The following is a 24,787-nucleotide window of genomic DNA, read 5'->3' as shown; positions in this document are numbered from 1 at the left end:
TTTACCTGTAACGGTATAAAAATAAGTTAGACTTTCCCAGAAAACATTTTTAGCTAATTTTACCTCTACATTTCTTTCATAACCAATTATCGAGGGACCAGGTTCTCAGTTGTGTTTTATCAACCCCAGTGCTAGACGATTTCTTTCAAAATGTTCTCTGCTCAGAGCTTTGGTGAAGATGTCTACAATCTGATCTTCAGAGCTGCAAAACTTCATACATATAAGCCCTTTTCCAACATTGTCTCTGAGGAAGTGATGACGTACATCAATGTGCTTGGTCCTCTTATGTTGGACTGTATTTTGGCCATATTGAGTGCACTTGTATTGTCGCACAGGAGAGACACACAATCAAATAATACTCCAAAGTCTTCCAACTGTTGTTTGATCCACAGCAATTGAGCATAACAAGAGGCAGCTGCTACACATTCTGCTTCTGCAGTTGAGAGTGCCATCGAGTTTTGCTTCCTTGTACCCTATGAGATTAGGCAAGAACCCAGGAAATGTGCCATTCCATACGTGCTTTTCCTGTCCCCCAGATATCCTGCATAATCAGCGTCAGCATACCCAATAAGATCAAAGCTATCACCTGAGGGATAGTAGAGAACCAGGTCCTATGTTCCTTTGAGATATCTCAATATTCTCTTGGCAGCCTTCAGATGAGATTCCTTTGGATTGGATTGAAACCTTGCACAAAGGCCCACGCTGAACATAATATATGGTCTGCTTGCAGTGAGATACAAGAGTGACCCTATGATCCCTCTATACATGGTTTGATTTACAGGAGAACCAGGTTCATTCATGTCTAGACGAGTAGCTGTGGCAATAGGAGTGTCAATAACTTTTGATGTTTCCATGTCAAACTATTTTAGCAGCTCCTTGATGTACTTCTGCTGACTTATCATTGTTCCTTTTTGAGATTGCTTCACTTGAAGTCCCAGGAAGAAATTTAATTCTCCCATCATACTCATCTCAAACTCACTCCCCATGAGTTTTGCAAACTCTTCACAAAGAGAGTCAGTTGTGGCTCCAAAAATGATATCATCAAATATACCTGAACACTGAGCAGGTTCCTCCCTCGTTTCTTTAGAAAAAGAGTGTTGTCAATTTTCCCTCTTGTAAAGCCATTTTCTAGAAAACACTTTGATAACCTTTCATACCAAGCCCGGGGAGCCTGCTTTAGCCCATACAATGCCTTGTCCAACATGAATACATGCTGAGGATGCTCGTGACACTCAAATCCAAGAGGCTGCTTGACGTAAACTTCTTCTTTCTGGTAGCCATTTAGAAATGCACTTTTGACATCCATTTGGAATAATGTGAACTCCATATGAGATGCAAAGGCAATAAGAATTCTAATAGCTTCCATTCCAGTAACTGGAGCAAATGTTTCATCATAATCAATCCCTTCTTCCTGATTGTAGCCTTGAACTACAAGCCTTGCCTTGTTCCTTGTTGTATTTCCAAACTCATCAAGTTTGTTCCTGAATACCCACCTGGTCCCTATGATAGTTCGATTTGCAGGTTGAGGAACTAGGTACCATACCTTGTTTCTTTCAAATTGATGCAGCTCCTCTTGCATGGCTGTGATCCAGTCTGCATATTTCAACGCTTCTTTGATATTTTTGGGCTCTATTTGGGAAAGAAAGGCTGAAAAGGCAAGTGAGTTTCTTGCTTTTGATCTGGTTTGAATTCCTGAGTCAAGAGGGGTGATTATGTTGCCAAGAGGATGTGAGCTTTTGTGCTTCCAATTTGGTTCCTGAATCTCATTGGTAGAGGACCCAGGTATGTCTGACTGAGGTTCTTGGGCGCTTCTTACTTCAGCAAGTAGAGTACCTTGGACTGCATTAATAACTCTATTTTCAGCTTCAGTTGGTGTGATCAGAGGACCAGGTTCCTCTCCAATAGATGGAGGTGTACTCGCATCATCTTCAATGGATTCCTTTACATGACTCATCATGTCTGCCTTTCCATTTTCCATGTCAATAACTTTACCTAGAACAGATAAAGGTTTTCCATCTTGGTCAACACGTCTGTCCTTCTCACACAAGAGGTGAGATTCATCAAAGATTACATGTATACTCTCTTCAACACATGGAGTCCTTTTGTTATATACTTTGTAAGCTTTTCTTTGGGATGAGTATCCCAGAAAGATTCCTTCATCACTTTTGGCATCGAAGTTCCAAGAGCTTCCTTTCCATTGTTGAGGACAAAACATTTACACCCAAAAGTCCTTAGATGTGTCAGCTTAGGCTTCCTTCCATTCAGCAGTTCATATGGAGTCTTGTTCAGAAGGGACCTGATCATGCACATGTTCACCAAGTAGCAAGCAGTATTGATAGCTTCTGCCCAGAAATTTCTTGTGATCCCACTATCAATCAACATTGTCCTTGCCATGTCTTCAAGAGTTCTATTCTTCCTCTCCGTAACACTATTTTGTTGAGGTGTTCTTGGAGCTAAAATATTGTGAGTGATACCATTTTCAGTACAGAACTCATCAAATTTGGCATTGTCTAACTCTGTCCCGTGATCAGACCTCAAGCTACATTATTACCTATCTTTACTTGAATCCTTTTGATGAAGGCAACAAACACTTCAAAGGTTTCATACTTGGTTCTGAGAAACAGAGTCCAGGTGAATCTGGAGTAATCATCAACTATAACGAAGATATATTTCTTTCCTCCCCTGCTTGCCACCCTCATGGATCCACATAGATCCATGTGAAGAAGATCAAGTGGCCTTGAGGTACTGACTTCCTTCTTAGGCTTGAATGAGGATTTGACTTTCTTGCCTTTTACATATGCATCACACACTTTGTGATCCTTGAAACTTGACTTGGGCAGACCACGAACCAGGTCCTTCCTGACCAATTTGTTCAGCAACGTGAAGCTTGCATGACCCAGCCTCCTATGCCATAATTCAGCATCATTATCAATAGCACTTAGACAGTTGAGATCACCATTCTGCATAGACTCAAAATCAGCAACATAGATATTTTTGTATCTTTTTGCTACTAGCATCACCTCACTAGTCACTAGGTTTGTGATTGTACATATTTTTGACACAAATTCCACCTTGTTTCCCTTATCACAGATCTGGGAAATACTTAGCAAGCTGTACTTCAACCCGTTCACGTAGTACACATTTTTGATTGAGTGTGAGAGAGACTTCCCAATCCTTTCAACTCCCAGAATGTATCTTTTCTTGCCATTTCCAAAGGATACACTCCTTCCTTGCAGGGCTTTAAATGAAAGGAAATCATTTGTACTTCCAGTCATATGCTTTGAGTAGCCACTGTCCATGTACTATTGTAGGCTGCTTCTTTTCACTATTCCCTGCATTTTTTATATGAGGGACCAGGTTCTCTACCAGTAGTTACTTTTTCAGCGAAAACTTTATTTTTCTGCTGTGACTGAAATCTGGCCTTACAGTTTTCTTTAAAGTGCCCAGTGTTGCCACGGTGAATGCAAAGCCAGTTATCAGGTACAGTAACGTACTTGCTATGAGGGTTGTAGGGAATCTTTTCCCTTTGGAACTCAATCCCCTGCATGTTTCCCCCATCGTTGGTGTACATGGCAGTGATAGCATCAGAGGACCACATCCACTTGAGTGATTTTTCAAGGTCACTCTTCACTCTTCCTAGTTCTTCATGAAGTTGTTTGTTTTTCTCAAGCTCAGCACACGAACTAGACTTCACTGAATTTAACTCACTTTCAAGCTTAATGTGTGCCTCACTTGCAACTTCCTTTCCCTTTTGAGAATTTTCAGTCTTACTTTCTATTTTAGGTTCCCTAATTTTTTCCTTCAAGTCCACTACCACCACTAATAGGTCATCTCTCTCATGCTCAATGTTAGCAACTCTCTCAGTTAAGACTTCTTTTTCCTTTCTTACACACTCAAGGGTCTCTTTTAGGTTTACCACAGCGACTATTAGATCATCTCTTTCATGTTCTACATGTGCAATTTTTTCATCTAAGGCATCCTTCTCTTTCTTCAGGTTCTGAATTGTCTCCTTTAAATCAATAACAACGATTACTAAGTCATCTCTGGTTTGTTCTGCTTCTCCTACCACCACAGTTAAAGCATCTTTATCATTTATAAGGCTGTGATAAGCATCAATTAACACATTTGCCAAAGACATAAGTATTTTAGGAGAATAAGATTTCAGATTTCTCTGAACATCTAGAAAATTTACCTCATCATCGTCGTCATCTTCATAATCATCAGACTGAGCCATCAAGGCAAAGATTGAGTCATATTTAGTTACTTCACTTTCCACTTCCATCATTGAATATCACCATGATCATTTTCTTCTTCAGATTCGCTAGAAGAGTCTCCCCATGCAGCAAGAGCTTGCTTTACAACATTGTCAGCGGCCTACTTTTTCTTGAAGCGTTTGTAAGGAACTGAGTTCCTCTTGGCTGCTTTGTCAAAGTTGTTTTTGTACTGATCTTGCTTTAGGAGAGGGGACTCCTTGATGAAGTGTCCTGGCTTGCCACATTTATGACAGAGGTCATAATTTTTTGGCTTGCTAGAACTTTCCCTTTTTGGAATGCATCCATTCATGCGAACCATCTTCTGGAATCTTCTTGTCAAGTAAGCCATATCACCATCCTCATCACTTGAATCGTTGTTGTCTGTCTTGAGGACCAGGTTCTTCTATCTTTTGGGTTCTCTTCTTTCATTGTCCTTCTTCTTCTTCTTCTTCTTCTTCTTCTTCTTCTTCTTCTTCTTCTTCTTCTTCTTCTTCTTCATTTCATATATTTTTAGATTGCCAACAAGTTCATCTATGGTCAATGTCTGCAAGTACTTCGCCTCTGTAATGGCGTTCACTTTGCTTTCCTAAGAACTGGGCAGTACACTAAGGATTTTCCTAACAAGCTTGTTTCTTGGAATGGTTTCACTAAGAGAGTGAAGCTCATTAATGATGTAGGTGAAGTGAGTATGCATATCTTGGATGGATTAATCATCTTTCATCCTGAAGAGCTCGTATTCAGTTGTGAGCATGTCGATCTTGGATTGCTTAACCTGTGTTGTTCCTTCGTGAGCTGTCTGAAGAGCCTCCCAGATTTCTTTTGCTGATTGGCATGCCGATATCCTGTTATATTACCAATGCCACAAATAAGAATTTTCTTTGCACGAAAGTTCTTTTCTATGGCCTTTCGATCAGCGTCATTGAATTCCTTCCTCGTCTTGGGAATGGCTACAGCTGGGTCGCCAAGATTCTTGGTGGGAACAAAGGGTCCATCACATATGACATCCCATAGCTCAGAATCTTCAGCCATGATGAAGTAGTGCATCCTAGTTTTTCACCATACATAATACTGTCCATTGAACCTAGGTGGTCTGTAAGTAACTGGCCTTCTTCGAAGTTTGGAGGAGTAGCCATGAGGATCCTTTCTAGGTATTAACCTGATATAAAGAACCCGCTCTGATACCAATTGATAGAATATAAGGGTCCACCAAACTCTATAGAGAACCAGGTTCTCTATCAGTTCCACTAGAACACACGCACACTGCAGTAAGTAAATGATAAGAGAATTTTTACGTGGAAAATTTCCAGCTCAACGGGATTAAAAACCACGACCTAGGAATTAACCTAGGAATTATAACATCTACAACCTAGGAATTAACCTCTTAATCCCTCATTAACTTGTAATACTCTATTACAAGTCACTTTGTAATAACTCTATTACAAACACTTTACAACTCGACTAACTCTAGCCAAGACTCAAAAACAAAAGTTTAAGGTTTACAAAGGGTTTTCTACAGAATACTTCTAAACAAGCTAAGTAGGAATTACAATTGAAGAACTATTATAAAGTTATAACTCAACTAAGGACATTCAATGACTTGATGTGGGGAACTGGTCCGTAGTAGTATTATTCTTTGTTCTTGATGCACTTGAGAATTGATTGCTTGATGTATGACCAATGACCGTGTGAGAGCTTGAATGAATTCTCTAAGTGAACAAGTAACTTGTTTTACCTTCCTTGATGTTAATAATGCATTTGTGAAATCACTAGTATGATGTAAGTAAGGTAGGTAAAAGACACTCCCCATAAAGTTGACTGCTGCACTGTTTCTGTACTATAGCGTGTGCAAGCAGCAGCTTTACAGCTGGGGCAGTTGACTTGTGCAGTTTCCTCGGGAAACGGTAGCTATCTGTTCCCTCTGTTGTTCTTTTGACTCTGAAGAGTTGAATCATATCTCAAGCTGGAACCTTTGGATCTTAAGGTCTTAAGAATGTGTAACAAGTTGCTTATCTGGTTCTTGACAGTAAGTTTGTTAGATCATCAAAACATAACAGGGATATACATATATCCTATCACTCATGACAACAGCATCCAATCAGTATTGAAGACTATTTTACAGTTTTGAATCTCAGCTGCATTATGAAAGAATATAAAGACAAAGGTTCATTTCTAGCAAAATAATGTCTATGCTCTAAAGAAAATTCAAAAGCACCAGATTTGATCTTAGTTTTATTTCAAGAAAACCATCAATATACAAAATCAATTGGAATAACTACAAAAAAGAACATGATATTCATGTTAGCAAATCATTCATACCAAGGTACCCACACATACAAACACAACACCATTGCTCTTAACTATTCACAACTGCACATTGCTTCCTAATTTCACCAGCAGAGCCAGTCTTGACTTCAATTCTGCTCATTTTCTCCATTGCCTGAGCAAATTCAGCATAGAATTGTTTGAGCGATCCTTGTACTAGCTGGTTGATGTATAACTTTGTTGTCGCACTTGTAGTCAAGGCTGCATCAGATTGGAATAGCCCTCTTCTCTTGAGCAGAAGCTTAAAGTAGCTAAGATCAAATGTCCTGAAACTGCCAGGATCCATTTCAACAATTGTGGTATTGTCATTGATTGATTTGCATTTCTTCACCTTAAGATTAGCTGCATATTCACTGTCTAGAGATGGATCTTGTGTTCCCAAAACTCCAGTAAAATTGTATAAACGTGTTGAAAATGACGAGCAATGAGAGATTCCAATAGTATGTGCACCTAATAACATATTATTCATAGTAATAATGTTTTTTTTTTGTAGAAAAACTAAATTTATGGAAAATCTCAATATAGAAGAACTAAGTAGAAATTTGTACTATTTTAAACTTACCAGTCAATAGGACCAAGTCTTTTAGGTCAAGACCTTTGCTAGCAAAAGATGTCTGAAGACTGGAAAAGTTACTAGTTGGAGGAGGGATGTTTTCCGAGGCTTCAGAGGCATTTGATATTGTTCCATCTCTTCTACCAGTTGGTACATTCCAGAAAGGGGCTCCCTATCATACAAAGAAGATAAAAATGGACAATAAGATAATTAGAAAATACCAACTAGTTTACAATTGTTAGTTCAAGTTTTATACTTACAGTCACCACAACAGAGTCTCTAGCAACCAATGCAACAATATCTGCACAAGAGACTACACCAGGGCATTCAGCTTCAACTATTTTCTTTACACCATCAATGAATGAGAAGCCTCTCAATGTTTGATTAGGGACAGCCACTTTTTCCGTTTGATTTTTTGTGCTCGACGTGAAATTCAGAAGTACAGAACCATCACAACCCTACAAATACTCAGAAGAAAAATGAGAAAATTAAGTTATAATACTTCAAGAATGGCACTAAGTGAATATATAGCTGCAAATATGTGACACACTTATATACCCTGACAAAGCAATCGTGGAAATGCAGTCTGAGCAAGGCTGCTGCAAGAGATGGAGCATTTGGGATATGCTTTTGGACATAATCTTGAATTATCTTCTCTGCTTTTGGACAGCTCTTTGCATAAAAGTTGAGCTGTAACTGAGCATGGCTAGAACTCAATACTCCTAGTAGAATGCACAACACTAGAAAATTACCCAAACAGCCAAATTTAGCCATTTTAATTAAGTACTTCTTTTTGCAACTTTTGAAAGAGGTCTCTTTCTTTGTTTGAGTTACTACACATATCAACTCCAAAGAAATCAGAGAGCATTTATAGGCACATGCATTGCTTTAGCTATCTTGCGTTAGTCTGTTATAAAATACCTGCTATATTAGTTGACATATATACAAGCTGATGAGCTTTGGATAATCTTGTTAAATTAATCGAGGTAGAGGACATCTGCATATTGTTTTTGTTCTGTGTATTAAGAGATATAAGGCATTTGGTATTAGTAGCTAACAACTTCACCAGAAATTAAACCACCAACCTCTTAATGTACTTGGGGATAATATTTTAGCATAGTTTGTTCATCAGCCAACTAATTTTCAATTTCATGTTAGCAGTTTCATTTGATCTAATATTGAATGTTAGGTGCTTGAAACATTTCATTCTACAAAAATAACGTTTAATTTATATATACGTGAAAAATAATATTAGGCACCTGAAACATTTCCCACATGTTCTTTATACAAATATATGTTTCTGCTTGCAAAGTGGCTTGATTTAGGTTCCAGATTACAAAGAATGGAGAGATTAATTCCAGAATAATTGAAGTTTAACACGTCTAATTGATTGGTGGAGGAAAAAATTAAAGTAGGCATTACATTAATTTCTCTCTATATATATATAATTTAGGGAATGAAAAAGTTGATGTGGCATCTCTCGAAAGCTAGAAATTTCATCTATTTTTTTTCTCCTTTTTTTTGGGGGGGGGGGAGGGGGGTTCCTCTTTTTTTTTTTTTAACCATTTAAATCAAATGTTTGATAGAAAAAATACGCTCATTAACTGAGCCAAGCCTTTCATTCAAAAGGCACACCCATTAACTGAATTACTGAGCTAAATGTTTCATTCAAAAGGCATGCCCACTTATTTTAGAAGCCTAACGATTTCTTCTTCCATTTTAATAAGGGGCCAAGCATTTTTGTAATAAATACAATCAAAGACTGAGTAATTTTATACTATTAAAATACTCTTAAACTGCCGAAAGGGAGGATGAGAGAGAGAGACTGAGGGTGTTTTTGGTACGAACGAAAATGTTTTTCATGGAAAATATTAGAAAATTATGAAAAATCAATGGTTTTATCACTTATTTTCTCTTGTTTGGTTGGTGAGTGAAATTCTTTTTCCGCAAAATATTTTCTAGTGTTTGGTTAGAGAGTAAAAAATATATTTTACAAAAATAATTTTTTATGTTACTCTCCTCACTCCTCTTCCCCAAAGTCCCTATGTTTCCTGTGCCCCTCCCCCCAATACCTAATATTTTAATGACTCTATTTTCATAACTTTTCAGCCTATGAACGTATAAGGTAAAAGATAATTGCCTCCGACTCAAAAAGCAAAATGAAGCAACTCAATTTTGTACGCCAAGCTGTGCGACCACTTTTGTCGGAAACATAGTCGAAGTTATATAATAAAAATGTAACTAATTGTTTTTAATTTTTTTACCGTTTCGGTCGGAAATTTCAAACAACAGTGTTCCGTCGGAAATTTTCGGTCGGAAAAACGCGATTTTTTAATAGTGTGCTTTATTTTTTTTTTACGCAAAAACAACGTTGAAATTTATGCTCCATAACTATAAAAAAAAATACTATTTCTACAACCACATGAAAATAAAGTACTCATTATGTTGAAATGAAAGAAAATATTTTTTCTACGTCATGAAAAAAAAAACTTTTTTATATCGTGAAAAAAAAATACTCATTTGTTGAAATAAAAAAAATACTCTATTTATAACATGAAAAGAAAATACTATTAATAATATTTTTCTTTAGGTAGGGGCGGAAGTGGGGTGGGTGGAGTTGGGGGTGGCGTAGGGGTGAATAAGTGGGTTGGTAGGGGTTGGTGGGGATGGGGAATGGGGAAAGGTTGGAAAACATTGGTGGATCGTGAGTTTATGAGTAAATTGTTTACCAAAACATCTAAGCAACTAAACATGAAAAAATTAAAAAATATTTTTTTAAAAATAGAAAATATTTTCGTCTGTGCAAGAAATATGATAATATTCAGATGTGCCAAGGTTCGTTATTTCGGTCGATTTTTTAGTTAATCGCAAGAAACCTCATGGCGTTGGAGAATCTTCCTTTTTTTTTCCTCTTTGAGAATCTTCCTTCAATAAAGTACAATTAGGTAGAATAACCTGGTTAGTGAAGATTTTCATTTTATTTTCTTTTTAAAATAAAACGTTCTTGGAATGAAATTTGTTGCCTGCACATCATTTTCCTTCTATCCTTGAAAAATAGATGCTTTTTATCTAATCTAAGACAGTAACGTTATTTAGGGGTATTCATAATTATTAGTGAAACTTTCTCATTGTTAATGCAGAAGAAACACCCTATATTAAAGACAAAAAGGCTCATATATGAAATGCCAATTCGTGCACCAAAGATAGTATGTCAGTGATTTTTTTTTTTTTAATAATATTTTGAATCTTCTGGCGTGTAGGAAGACTTTCTTGATAGATTTTGGTGGTGGTGTACAGAATGTGTTCTTTTTAATTTGATAGAGGAAAGAAGAAATAACATTATATTAAATCGACGGATACGTGCTTATAGATCTGAACATATATTTAAGGAGTAATGGACTTTGGGATAAAGGTAAATCAGGATTTAGAAACAATTCCTATTTTTTCCCCGTGACAATCATGCGCGAATCACTTCCATAAATTTTTCCATTATAATGTCTTAATATTTTGATTTTCTTCCCCTTGCCACAATTGATGTTTATTAATATATATTAATATTAATGTTATTAATGGGTATATTGTATTATCACCAACAAGACAAAAAAGTTGGACCCTTAGCTATACATGTCTACGATTTCATTCCCACAAATTCAAGAGAAATCCATTAAAAATTAAGCTTCCGTTATAAACACGATGTGAGTGCTATGAACGGCTTTCTTGTGAGTCAACCTCTCATTTGCTTGAGACTTTTCAGTCAAGGATAGCCTCCTCATAAAATAATTTTAACAGTCAGTTGAGAGATGACTTATGTATTTTGTTCTTTATATAATTATGAGAATTAGAAAGATTTTTCTTTTCCAATTAAGATGATTGCTATCTCGTAATTAGTTTTTTGTTTTAGTTTTTTCATATATATATATATATATATTACTATATATTACTTTCTTCTTCTTTTTTTTTTTTTTTTGCATACATCATGCCTTATATGTTTGTTTATTTCTAATTCTTAACCGCTTGTGCATTTAGAAGAAGTTTATACCTCGCGCGAAGCGCGAGGAGGAGGTTAACTAGTTTAGAAATTAAGCCAGGGATACTGGTAGACATTTTTGTTAAAGGAACTTAAACTGTTTGTTCCATGGAATAGACAACTCGCGATGAAAAGGAATGTTCAACTATTTCATTAAAGAATGGAAAATGGTAGATATTGAAGTTGAAGACGTGAAGAACGCAGTCCAAATTTCACCATGACCCTAGTAATTTTCTAAATATTATGGGGAAAATACACAAATTACCTTTTCAACTCATTTTAAAAAGTCGGTTAACATCTAAACTTTATGTGTGATCTTATTACCCTTTATTTTCTAGCTTCCAAATAAGATTTTCTTTGATCATGTTTTTTTGCAAATAGTTATTTTCAATTTCAATGTACTTTTCTGATAATAAAATCATGAAAATATATAGAAGAGGGCAGAGAAAATTTCTCTTACGAGAATATGGACATTAGGATATTATACTAACCTTTTGCTTGGTCATAAAAAGTGTTATACTATCCTTTTTTTTAATATGTGTTTACCCTCAAAATCGGATAACAATTGAATTTGTTAGTGGTTTAAAGGATATGCGGATTAACTTGATACAAAGCGATAAATTAGATTGCAATTGAAATAAATAATGATAAATTAACCGTAAACCACATGAATTGGATGATTTCAGCTTAGGTAATGTATACGGTCAAAACTGAGTTTGCCCTTCGTGCGACTAATCAAGATTGGAGCATGATGGACCGAGGTACGTCATTATAATATCGAGCTGTGATGTGAAGTTGGAAGGTCGAGCTTGAGACCCAGAGACCGATCAGTACCGAGATCGAGTCAAGGTCGAACTCGAGACCCAGAGATCGATCAAATACCGAGATCGAGTCAAGGTCGAGCTCGAGATCCAGAGACCGACCAAGATCGAGACCGAGCCAAGGAACAACAAAGCCGTTATAGCCGTATTTGGGGAGAGAATCTCGGCTGAAATCACGGCTTTAATCAAGGAAAAGCCAATTAATTAATCTATCATGGGATCCTCACTATGTATTTTTAATTATATCCAAAGTAGGATTCCTCCACTATATTAGGAATGGCTAACATTTGTAAAGGGCAGGTTGATATGCATTCACACATTCTCACATTCAGAGATTATTGAGATTTACATAACATCTAGCAAATATTATCCTTTTTTGGGCTTTTAATATTGATTCATCTTGTTTATTTATCAATCATTCTCTACTCAATTAGGGTTTGTATTCATTCCTTTTTACAGTCAATATTCAATATATCCCTACTTATTTTTCCAATTTGTGCCGAGTTATACCACGTATCCTTAGAACTACGTATAAATTCAACTCTATCCCTTTTTCGAGTAAATAACTTAGCGCCCACCGTGGGGCTAAGGATAACAGTGGTTATTTGGTACGAATCTCTGTAAAACACACCATTTTACACTTGCTCTTGGAAGTGTCTTTGATTTCGGGTTAAAAACGACGAACTCTCAATTAATGGCCCTACCTATCGACAACGAAGCTGGCCTTCAAGATGAGAACAACAACCTGACGACCGGGGATGAAAGGCCACTCGTCAATCCCGTTGGATCTCGGGCCGTAGATCCAATTGACGTTAATTCACATGTGGACATCGAGGCAAACCAACGTTTCGACCCCGAAAACAGCATTCATGGTGGAACTCGATATGCAGTTCGAAATACCCAAAATGTTACAGAAGACGGGATCAGCCTGCGTATGATTTTCAAAATGTTGCAAGCACAACAGGTTGCAATAGCTCAGTTACAGAGCCAAACCCAGGCACCGAGTAGGGCCGAGCCCGGTCCAACCCGAGAAGTCACCCACAAAATAGGGCCAGCTGTAGTAAGATAAAATGAACAAGAATCGGGGACTAATCCCAAAATTATTAGGATGCTCGAGGAACTGACAAAACGAATTGAGTCAGGAGAAAAGAGGATTGAAGCGAACGACAAAAAAGTGGAAACTTATAACTCCAGGGTTGATCAGATCTCGGGGGCACCACCGGTATTGAAGGGCTTGGATTCCAAAAAATTCGTACAAAAGCCTTTCCCCCGAGCGCGGCTCCCAAACCGATCTCCAAGAAGTTTTGCATGGCCGAAATTCCTAAATATAATGGGACGACTGACCCTAACGAACATGTCACCTCTTACACATGTGCCATTAAAGGGAACGATCTAGAAGACGACGAGATCGAATCCGTATTATTGAAGAAGTTTGGGGAAACTCTGTCAAAGGGGGCAATGATATGGTATCATAATTTACCGCCTAACTCTATCGATTCTTTTGCTATGCTTGCAGATTCTTTCGTAAAAACACATGCCGGAGCCATAAAGGTCGAGACCAGGAAGTCGGACATTTTCAAGGTAAGGCAAAAAGATAACGAGATGCTAAGAGAGTTCGTATCTCGTTTCCAAATAGAACGAATGGATCTACCACCGGTCACGGACGATTGGGCTGTTCTAGCTTTCACTTAAGGACTGAACGAATGAAGCTCGATGGCTTCACGACAGTTGAAGCAGAACTTGATCGAGTACCCGGCTGTTACCTGGGCCGATGTACACAATCGATATCAATCGAAGATTCGAGTCGAAGATGACCAGTTGGGTTCTAGGTCTGTTATTAAAAGGGACATCGACCGAGAACCAAGGTCGAGCAAGAACCTATATCGGTCGTATAACGGAGATCGTAGGGTAGCGAACCTGCACGCAACTCCATAGGAGGCAAAAGGAGAAGTGATCGAGGCCAAGGGTCTCGGGAGCTGATGAACAAGAATGGGTACGATAGGCATACCGGACCTAAGGAAGCACCACGGTTATCAGAATATAACTTCAACATCGATGCATCCGCCATCGTGTCGGCTATCGGACGCATCAAAGATACTAAGTGGCCTCGACCTCTGCAGTCCGATCCAGCCCAAAGAAATCCCAATCAAATGTGCAAGTATCATGGCACCCAGGGCCACAGAACTGAAGACTGCAGGCAGTTGAGAGAGGAGGTAGCCTGGTTATTCAATGAAGGGCACCTTCGAAAATTTTTAAGTGACCGGGCCAAATACCATTTCAAAAACAGAGATTTCAATAGACAAAACGAACAAGAAGAGCCACAACACATCATCCACATGATCATCGGAGGGATCGATGTCCCCCAGGGGGAGGTGCTTGAACGCAATAAGATATCAATTATAAGAGAGAAGCGATCTCGAACTCGGGATTACATACCAAAAGGAACCTTGTCCTTTAGTGACGAAGACGCGGAAGGAATCATGCAACCCCATAACGATGCACTGGTAATATCTGTACTTATGAATAAAACTTAAGTTAAGCGTGTGTTAATTGATCTAGGTAGTTCGGCCAACATCATTCTATCAAGGGTCGTAGAGCAACTCGGTCTGTAGGACCAGGTCGTGCCCACAACCCTGGTACTAAACGGATTCAATATGGCATGTGAAACTACTAAGGGCGAGATAATTTTGCTAGTAAACGTGGCTGGGACCATCCAAGAAACGAAGTTCCACGTGATCAAGGGTGATATGTGATATAACGCCCTGTTCGGGAGGCCATGGATCCACAACATGAGAGCAGTGCCCTCGACCCTTCACCAGGTTCTGAAATTCCCAACATCGGAAGGAATCAAAACGGTCTACGGGGAGCAACCAGCCGCAAAGCAAATGTTTGTCGTCGATGAAGTGATTCTGATATCTTCACTATCATCGACAAAGGGATCAGATTCGAAGAAGGAATGGGATACCAAATAGTAATCACAAATGTCAGCCTTGACCCAACTAGAGAATCAGAAAACTAATAAAGATGATGACTATGGGATCCCTTGATCCTTCGTGGTCCCCGATGATTCTGACGCTACCAAATCAACGGTCAAAGAACTGGAGCAAATCACGCTAATAGAACATCTGCCCGAGCAAAAGGTATACCTGGGTACGGGATTAGATCCCGAGCTCAGGAAAAAGCTTATTCAATTTCTTATAGCTAACATGAAATGTTTCGCTTGGTCCCATATTGACATGACAGGGATCCCACCAGAAATAACCACTCATAGAGTGAGTTTGGATCCGAAATTCCATCCGGTAAAGCAAAAAAGAAGGCCCCAGTCCGAGGTCAAACATGCCTTCATCAAGGACGAGGTAACCAAACTTCTTAAAATAGGATCCATTCGAGAAGTAAAATACCCCGAATGGCTAGTAAATGTGGTGGTAGTCCCTAAGAAGGGAAACAAACTTAGAATGTGTATAGATTATAAAGACCTGAACAATGCATGCCCTAAGGATTCTTTTCCTTTGCCTAATATCGATCGTATGATCGATGCCACGGCCGGCCACGAGACTCTCAGTTTTCTTGATGCCTACTTCGGGTACAACCAGATACAGATAAACCCGGAGGATCAGGAAAAGACCTCGTTTATCACTAAGTACGGTACCTACTGTTATAACGTAATGTCATTCGGTCTAAAAAATGCTGGTGCAACTTATCAACGCCTAATAAATCGAATGTTCAAAAAACAAATAGGAAAATCAATGGAAGTTTATATTGATGACATGTTAGTTAAGTCCCTGCGAGTAGAGGACCATTTAAAGCATTTGCAGGAAATTTTCGACATACTGAGGGAGTACAATATGAAGCTCAACCCCAAAAAATATGCATTTGGGGTTGGCTCAGGCAAGTTTCTTGGTTTCATGGTGTCCAATCGAGGAATCGAGATCAACCCCGATAAAATCAAAGCTATCGAGGACATCATGGTAGTAGATAATGTAAAGGTCGTGCAAAGGCTAACGGGATGGATAGCCGCCCTAGGATGATTCATTTCGAGATCCTCAGATAGGAGCCACCGATATTTCTCACTACTTAAGAAGAAAAGCAACTTTGCATGGACTCCAGAAGAACTAAAGCGGTATTTATCGAGCCCGCCGCTGCTTCATACCCCGAAAGTGGACGGACAGCTTTACCTGTACTTAGCTGTCTCGGAGATAGCGGTAAGTAGAGTTCTGGTTCGAGAAGAACGAGGTACGCAATTCCCTATTTATTATGTCAGTCGGACCTTAGGCGAGGCCGAAACTAGATATCCACACTTAGAAAAATTAGTGCTTGCTTTAATAAGCGCCTCTAGGAAACTAAAACCATATTTTCAGTGTCATCCGATGCATGTTGTAACAACTTATCCTCTTTGAAATATTTTGCACAAACCCGAGGTTTCGGGTCGACTGGGCAAATAGGCCATAGAAATCGGCGGGTACGATATTGAGTATCGACCCCGAACCGCTATCAAATCTCAAATCTTTGCGGACTTCGTGGTTGACTTCACGCCGGCCTTCGTACCCGAGATTGAAAAAGAACTAATGATAAAATCGGGTACCTCTTCGGGAGTCTGGACCCTCTCTACGGACGGTGCCTCGAATACGAAGGGGTCCGGACTAGGCATCGTACTAAAATCACCCACAGGTTAATGTAGTTAGATAGTCTATCAGAACTACAAAATTGAATAACAATGAGGCCGAGTATGAGGTCATGATTGCAGGTCTCGAACTAGCTAGGAGCTTGGGAGCGGAAGTCGTAGAGGCTAAGTGTGATTCCCTCCTCGTGGTAAACCAAGTTAACGGGACTTTCGAAGTCCGAGAAAATCAAATGCAGAGGTACTTGGATAAACTACAGGTGACTCTACATCAATTTAAGGAATGGACTTTGCAACATGTACCCCGAGAATAGAACAGCGAGGCTGATGCTCTTGCAAACTTAGGTTCGTCGGTCGAAGATGACAAACTCAACTCGGGGACTGTCGTACAACTCATGAGAACAATAATCGAAGAAGGTCACGCAGAGATAAACTCCACAAGTTTAACCTGGGATTGGAGAAACAAATATATAGAGTACTTCAAGAATGGGAAGCTTCCATCAGATCCAAAGGAATCGAGAGCTCTGCGCATGAAGGCATCACAGTTCACCTTGTCCGAAGACAGAACGCTGTTTAGAAGGAAGTTCGATAGACCATTGGCAATATGTTTGGGACCAGGAGATACCGATTACATTCTACAGGAAATTCACGAGGGCACTTGTGGAAACCATTCCGTTGCCGATTCGCTAGTCCACAAAGTAATCAGATCAGGGTATTATTGGACCGATATGGGCAAGGATGCAAGGGAGTTCGTTCGAAAATGCGACAAATGCCAAAGACATGCACCCATGATTCACCATCCCGGGGAGCTACTACACTCAGTCCTATCTCCATGGCCTTTCATGAAATGGGGAATGGACATCGTCGGCCCCCTCCCATCGGCCCCAGGTAAGGCTCAGTTTATTTTGTTTATGACTGATTATTTCTCTAAATGGGTTGAAGCACAGGCTTTCGAGAAAGTCAGAGAAAAAGAAGTGATAGACTTCATTTGGGACCACATCATATGTCGATTCGGGATGCCATCCGAGATTGTATGTGATAAGGGAAAACAATTCATCGGCAGCAAAATAACTAAATTTCTCGAGGATTACAAAATCAAAAGGATCCTATCAACACCGTATCAGCCCAGCGGGAACGGACAAGCCGAATCGACCAACAAAACCATCATCCAAAATCTTAAGAAGATATTGACCAACGCCAAAGGAAAATGGAGAGAAATACTACCCGAGGTCCTATGGGCATACCGCACAACATCAAAATCCAGTACCGGAGCAACACCATTCTCGTTGATTTATGGCACCGAAGCCCTGATCCTGGCCGAGGTCGGAGAACCTAGTATCAGGTTTCGATATGCAATAGAGGAGTCGAATAACGAGACAATGAATACGATCCTAGAATTATTGGACGAAAGACGAGAAGCCACTCTTGTCCGATTAGCCGCCCAAAAATAGCGAATCGAGAGGTACTACAATCGAAGAACCAATCTTCGACATTTTAAAATCGGGGACTTGGTGCTAAGAAAAGTCACCCTCAACACCTGAAATCTAAATGAAGGGAAACTGGGTCCGAACTGGGAAGGACCATATCAGGTTCTCGGAATCATCAGAAAAGGATCCTACAAGCTCGGTATGATAAACGGCAAACGACTACTGAGCAATTGGAATGTATCGCACCTAAAATGATACTACTGCTAAGGTACGACCCTCCCATGTTCATTTGTATTTTGAAACTAACCCTTGTAGGTGTTCGATCAGAAACAAGGATGGATTCTTCAACACGAAGCCTTTAGATCTGAAAGCACGCGTTGCACTCTTTTTCCCTTGGACCGATTTTGTCCCAAATGGGTTTTCCGGCGAGGTTTTTAATGAGGCAACCATTAATCGTGCTAACTTAGAATAATTCAACAGTATCTGAGGCCTCTTTACAATCAACCTCGAATACTCGAGGGCATTGCCTTAGAATATATCAAGTTCGATGCACGGAAATTACTTCATGGCAACAGGGTCTCGATAGGAAAAGTTTGTAAGGGCCAAATGGTCAAAACGAACCATGCCCGCATAGTTTGCTCGAGCCTTGGCTCAAAACATGTACGCATGTATAATGACTTATAAAGAGAAATTCCTTCTTTACTGATATCTCATACCTCAGAAAGGTTCTTCTATTTGTGTTATGCAAACAGGCTTAAGGGTCGACCATGACCGGAGTTCGAATGATTACCCCCATAAATCGGGGACTGCCATCCGAAAAATCGACGAGATCAAATTATATAAACTCCGAAGATCATAAGCCCAAGAAGTAAATCCCAAAGTAAAGAAGGATTTTTATCGTCCAAGGCCACCCCACTCGGGGACTGATACTTCGGGCAAGCTCGAAGTAAAACGAGAAAATAATCCCAAGACTCAAATCCCAGACTAAAGAGGCTACGGCCAAATTAACATGAATTGGAGACATCCGAATTCCGTAACAAAACAGGGTCATCAAGGCTACCCCTCGACAAAATCATAAAAGGCTTCGATAATATCAAGCCTCGAAAACTCTAATGAGTACAAAATTGATCGAACTCTCGAACAAGTCCCTATTTCATGCTAAGGCATTACAAGTTTCACAAATACGAATGATAAGAAACTCTTTCAAATCGGAAAGGGGACAAGGCCATAAACAATCCTTTTTACAAAAACCTAAGGGTTACTTTACTTCGAATTCGTGCAAGCACTCACTCGACCATAAGGCCTAAGTGTTATTTTTTACTTCGAGTTCGAGCAAACACTCACTCGACCATAAAGCCCTAAGTTCGAGCAAACACTCACTCGACCATAAAGCCTAAGGGCTATTTTTTACTTCGAGTTCAAGCAAACACTCACTCGACCATAAAACCTAAGGGCTGTTTTCTTCTTTGAGTGTGAGAGACCGTCCTCACTCAACTAAAAAACCAAGGGTTACTTTACTCCGAGTTCGAGCAAGCACTCACTCGATCAAAAGGCTTAGGGCTACACTAGTTCGGTTTTGATCAAATTATCTGAACCCCGACCTTAGAATACAACTTCACAATTCTATAAAGCATAAAGGAAGAAAGTTTTTTTATACATGTCAAAAATCATTTACAAGGGCAGCATGGCCCGATCAAATTTCTCTACAAAAGACCAAAACGATCTTATAAGAAACACAAAAAATACTAAAGGACTTAGTCCTCTCCGGGAGCAGCATCTTCGACCTCGAGGCCCCCTTCACTTTCAGATCCGCTCGTACTACCGGTATCATCATCATCAGGAAAGACCAACATTCTGGTTTTGGCTTCAAGCTCCTTAGCTTTCTCGATCTCGGCTATAAGATCGAAGCCACGAGCATGGATCTCTTCGAGAGTCTCCCTTCGAGACTAGCATTTAGCATGCTCGGCAACCTAGTTTTCTTGAGCCTGAGCAACCTCGGCAACCTCCTTTGCTCGAACCTGAGCAGCTTCGGCATCAGATCGATAAACGGCCACCATTGCATCAACATTGGCCATGGCTTTCTCGACCTCCGATTTGGCCACTGGAAGTTCTGTGGCCAGTCTCTCTCGATCAGAATTTGCTGAGCTTAACCGAGACTGGAACTCCACTATTTTCTTGGCTTGCACCAAGGCTTTCTCTTTCAAGCTTCGGAATTGGGCCTCAGCCGAAGCCAGTTGAGTTTGGGCAGTCTCCTTTTCTGAGGCGAGGCGGTCCATGTTCTTCTTCCATTCCTCGGCCTCGGATTTCACTACATACACTTCAACACGAAGCTACCTGATCACATCGAACTTTTGCTCGACCTGCGGGACCGAACTATTAGCCATCACTCCCAAGTCAATATCATTAAATTCAAAGATTCTTTTTACCTGCTCGGCAAGCTTAGCTTGTTCTTTTCGAGATGCTTCTAGCTCAGGCCGAATTCCTTTTACTTCTCCTTCTCTCTGCTCATTGAGAAGCTTTAAGGCATCTCTCTCCTCAGTAAGCCTTCGAACTTCAGCTTCATACGAGCTCAGTTCCCCTCGGGATTGGAAAAATGCTTCGTAATGAAGCACAAAAGCCTAAAAAAATAAAAAGAAGGGATTATACAAGGAAAGAAAAACACAAGTATGAAAATTGGCAAAGAAAGTATGAACTTACCCGATTCAGGGCATGTTGGGCTTCGTTGAAAAGTCAAGGCGCTCCCACCTCGCTCGAGCTCTTCTTCAGAGTCTCCAAGTCACTCGGACCGGTGACATCTTCTACCCCAATAAAATAACCACGGAAAGGGTCCTCCTCTCCATGGGCTCCCTCCCCGTGACAAGTCTCCACAGCTTGAGCGCCACGTATCATCGATTGGGAAAATTAAGGGAAAGAGGGGGAATCCCCGATCTCTATTGCCCCGAGTAGGTATTTTTGGACACCGCCTCCGTCTTGGGGAGCCTCAAGCTCGGTTTGCACACCAGCATCCACAGCTTCTTCGACGGTCTCTTTTCCCCAAGATAAAAACATCCTCGGTCCCTCTCAGCTCGGGAACTTTTGTCAAAGTCTCCTCCTCGACCTCATCAAGCCTGGACGGAGCAGTATCAACTCCCACCGATATCGAAGTATTTTGAGTATCGGGGCCAGCCCGTACACGGGCCACCAGCCCAGAATCACTTTCTTCTACTTCTTCTTCATCCCTTAGACTCAGGACCGACTCCATAGTCAAAGGGATTATGTTCACCTTGGGTTTATGAGCCACTCTCTTCTTTGGTTTTTGACCCTCGGAGTTCGAGGCCCTTTTTCTATTAATCACCTTCTCCGATTTTGAGATAGGCGGTAAAGCTTCTTCATCACCTGATGGGGGTCTCATAGAAGTAAAACTTATGCCTGAAAAAATGCTTGAACGGTAAGCAAATCGGTGAGCCAAGAAGAAGGTTTACCATGAGTACGAGCCTCCCACCGGCCCTTTGACAAATCGTGCCATGCGCGCTCGGCGTATGTTGACATCGAACCCAGGCTCCTGACCCAGTTCTCGAGATGGGGAACCGCACCCGACATCCAAGAAATGACTACGTTAAGAAAAACACTGATAAGAAAGGATGAAGAAGTAAAAACAATAAAAACTAAAAACGGGATCACACTTACGGTTCATATTCTATTTCTCATGAAATGGCATACTCTCAGTCGGGATTAGGTCCGAGGTCTTCACTCAAACGAACCGGCCCATCCAACCTCGATCTTTGTCTTCAGCTATGCTCGAGGCGAACGCCTTGGTGGCCCGGCGTTAAAGCTTTATCAGCCCACCTTGTTAAAGTCGATGGCTATATAATCTTACGAGGTGGTCGAGGGTGAAGGGAAGCCCATCGATTTTGCTCACAAAAAAATGAAGCAGTATCACAATCCTCCAGAAAGAAGGGTGAATTTGACCGAGGGTCACCTGGTATTTCTTGCAAAAATTAACGATGACTGAATCGAGGGGACCCAGCATGAAAGGATAAGTGTAAACACTCAGGTACCCTTCTACTTGGGTAGTGATTGCCTCCTCCGGTGTTGGTATCACAACCTCTTTATTTTCCCAATGGCAGTCTTTTTCACCAGGTCAAAAAGACCTTTTGGTATCGAGCATATATATCTCTATACTGGCTCGCATCGACCAGCAACTGAGGAGGATTTCTCGACCTTAAAATCGGAATCAATAACGTATCCCCCCGGGAACAAGCTCTTCAAGGCGTGGCTCCACCACTGTTTTCTCGCCGGCCGGCCAAGATGAGGAAGCAGCCTCTTTCTGCGGAACAGTTTTAGATATTTTTGCCATCTAAAATTTTATGAACAAAAAAGAAGGGAGAGTGAAGTATTTGGTGTTTTGAGAAGAACAAGCAAAGAAATTCCAAATCCTGAAAATAGAGAGCTTTGGGGAAGGCGAAGAACTATGAAGATTAGAATGAAAAGAGATTTGAAGGTAAAAGTTTGAAATAATGAAGAAGGGGGCTATTTATAGATTTCATAGTGATGGTTCAAAATTGGCAGTGGCCGACCATCGACTGACGCACATTTAATGCCTTGGCAACTGGACCGACGGGACATTTGTCACATACGTCACAATCGGGCTCGTCACAGACGTCAGTATGTATCTAGTCAGAGGTTAAAAAATCATATCGTTTCTTGCCACCTTCTTTCCGAGAAACGAGGGGACTATCTGTATACGGTCAAAACCGAGTTTGCCCTTTCTGCAACTAATCAAGATTGGAGCATGATGGACCGAGGTTTGTCATTATAATATCGAGTTGTGATGTGAAATTGGAAGGTTGAGCTCGAGACCCATAGACCGATCAGTACCTAGATCGAGTCAAGGTCGAGCTCGAGACCCAGAAACCGATAAAATACCGAGATCGAGTCAAGGTCGAACTCGAGATCCAGAGACCGACCAAGATCGAGACCAAGCCAAGGAATAACAAAGCCGTTATAGCCGCATTTGGGGAGAGAATCTCGGCTGAAATCATGGCTTGAATCAAGGAAAAGCCAATTAATCTATCATGGGATCCCCACTATATATTTTAAATTATATCCAAAGTAGGATTCCTCCACTATATTAGGAGTGGCTAACATTTGTAAAGGGCAGATTGATATACATTCACACATTCTTACATTCAAAGATTATTGAGATTTACATAACATCTAGCAAATATTATCCTTTTTTGGGCTTTTGATATTGATTCATCTTGTTCATTTATCAATCATTCTCTACTCAATTAGGGTTTGTATTCATTCTTTTTTACAGTCAATATTCAATATATATCTACTTATTTTTCCAATTTGTGCCGAGTTATACCACGTATCCTTAGAACTACTATAAATTCAACTCTATCCCTTTTTCGGGTATACAGGTAAGCAAACCACCCTTGAAATGAATGCACTTTTGTTAACACAAAGATACCAAAGAGTAAGAACTCAGAGAATGTATTGCTTATCCGTGTATGTTACAATATGTCTCATGAATTTTTAAATCCCCTTTATAAATATATTAGGAGAGACCTACCTTTTAAGATATTATCTTATTATTCTATAAAAGGCAAAAGTCGATGATTTGCTGACCGTTGGTCCCTTTTTGACTCGTTCCGTGATTTCTTCCATAATAGTTGGTTAATGGCGAGAATTATGGACCCCTGTCGGATGAGTTGGCAAAACTTTCTTCGAGACCGTTAGAAACAGGACCGGTTACGCCTTCGGTAAACTCGAGGGCAAATCTGATGGTTTCGATGGCTAACTTTGACAATGCTTTGGGTTCGATCATAACCACCATGTGCCGATCTTGGTTGATGGTGTTAGACGCCAAATCGATCTTCGAGCTCGACTCCACCCGATCACAAATATTCCGACCCTGGCCTAATCAGGGAGTTCGGAAGCTCGATCGAATATCGAGCTCAGTTTTACCCGTTTACAGATAGTCCCCTCATTTTTCGGAGAGTAGATGACGAGGAACGACATGAGCCTCAGATTATCACTTGGATATATCATGATGTAAGTGACAAAAACATGACGTCAAATCCCCTTGTTTTTTGAAGAGTAAATGACGAGAAACGATACGAGCTTCCGATTCTCACTCCGATAAATCACGATGATGAACTCATGACATAAGTGATAAGAATAGTTGAAACGTCTCGTTGGTCCGGTCTTCAAGACATTAAATGTGTGTCAGTTAACAGTCGGCGCTACAGGATGCGAACATCCGTTTGAGAAAACTATAAATACCCTTTCCATCCATTCATTAGAACTTTTACATTCAAACATTTGCTCTTGTGTTTTAAGAAAACTTGATCACTCTCATCTTCTGGTTTTCTGAAAACTTAAGTTTAAAACTTCTTCCCTTCTGGTTTTCTGAAAGCTTTCATAAGTTATCTTCTAATTACGCCTCCTTCTTTTCTTCTCTATTTAGAAGCAATGGTACATCAAAATTCGTTTCTCAAAAAGAAAACCTTTCTTCCTCGAGATCGTCTGAGAACGTTTCGCCTGCTGTCACTGAAGAACCGACACCAGAACCCCCTCTAAAGATGTTCGTCGCTGCGGGGTGTCCAACCAGAGCTGATTTCCAAGTCGAGAAAATCTCCTTGGTACCGGGTCGGTGCGAGCCGGTCTCGAGGTACATATGTTCGGTCACCGACAGTGTCCTTGAGAAGGTTAAGGAGGACTGCAACTGGGCCGATAAGCTTGTAGTGGTCCCTGCCCCCGAGGAATCGATGACCACCCA

General features: G+C 40.3%; 1 protein-coding gene across 1 annotated transcript; it reads right to left on the bottom strand.

Moving 5' to 3' along the window:
• Positions 1-6,454: 6,454 nt before the first annotated feature.
• Positions 6,455-8,114, bottom strand: LOC104098837 (peroxidase 3-like). Its single transcript, XM_009605667.4, has 4 exons — positions 7,687-8,114; positions 7,389-7,586; positions 7,138-7,300; positions 6,455-7,025 (listed from the first exon to the last, which is right to left on the bottom strand). The coding sequence occupies exons 1-4, from the start codon at positions 7,900-7,902 to the stop codon at positions 6,607-6,609; spliced, it is 996 nt and encodes a 331-aa protein (XP_009603962.1). The 5' UTR covers positions 7,903-8,114; the 3' UTR covers positions 6,455-6,606.
• Positions 8,115-24,787: the final 16,673 nt, after the last annotated feature.

Source organism: Nicotiana tomentosiformis, chromosome 7 (genome assembly GCF_000390325.3).
Source record: "Nicotiana tomentosiformis chromosome 7, ASM39032v3, whole genome shotgun sequence".
Classification (NCBI taxonomy): Eukaryota; Viridiplantae; Streptophyta; class Magnoliopsida; order Solanales; family Solanaceae; genus Nicotiana; species Nicotiana tomentosiformis.
Note: the sequence above shows the minus strand (reverse complement) of the source record. Positions and strands in the feature narration are given on the sequence as shown.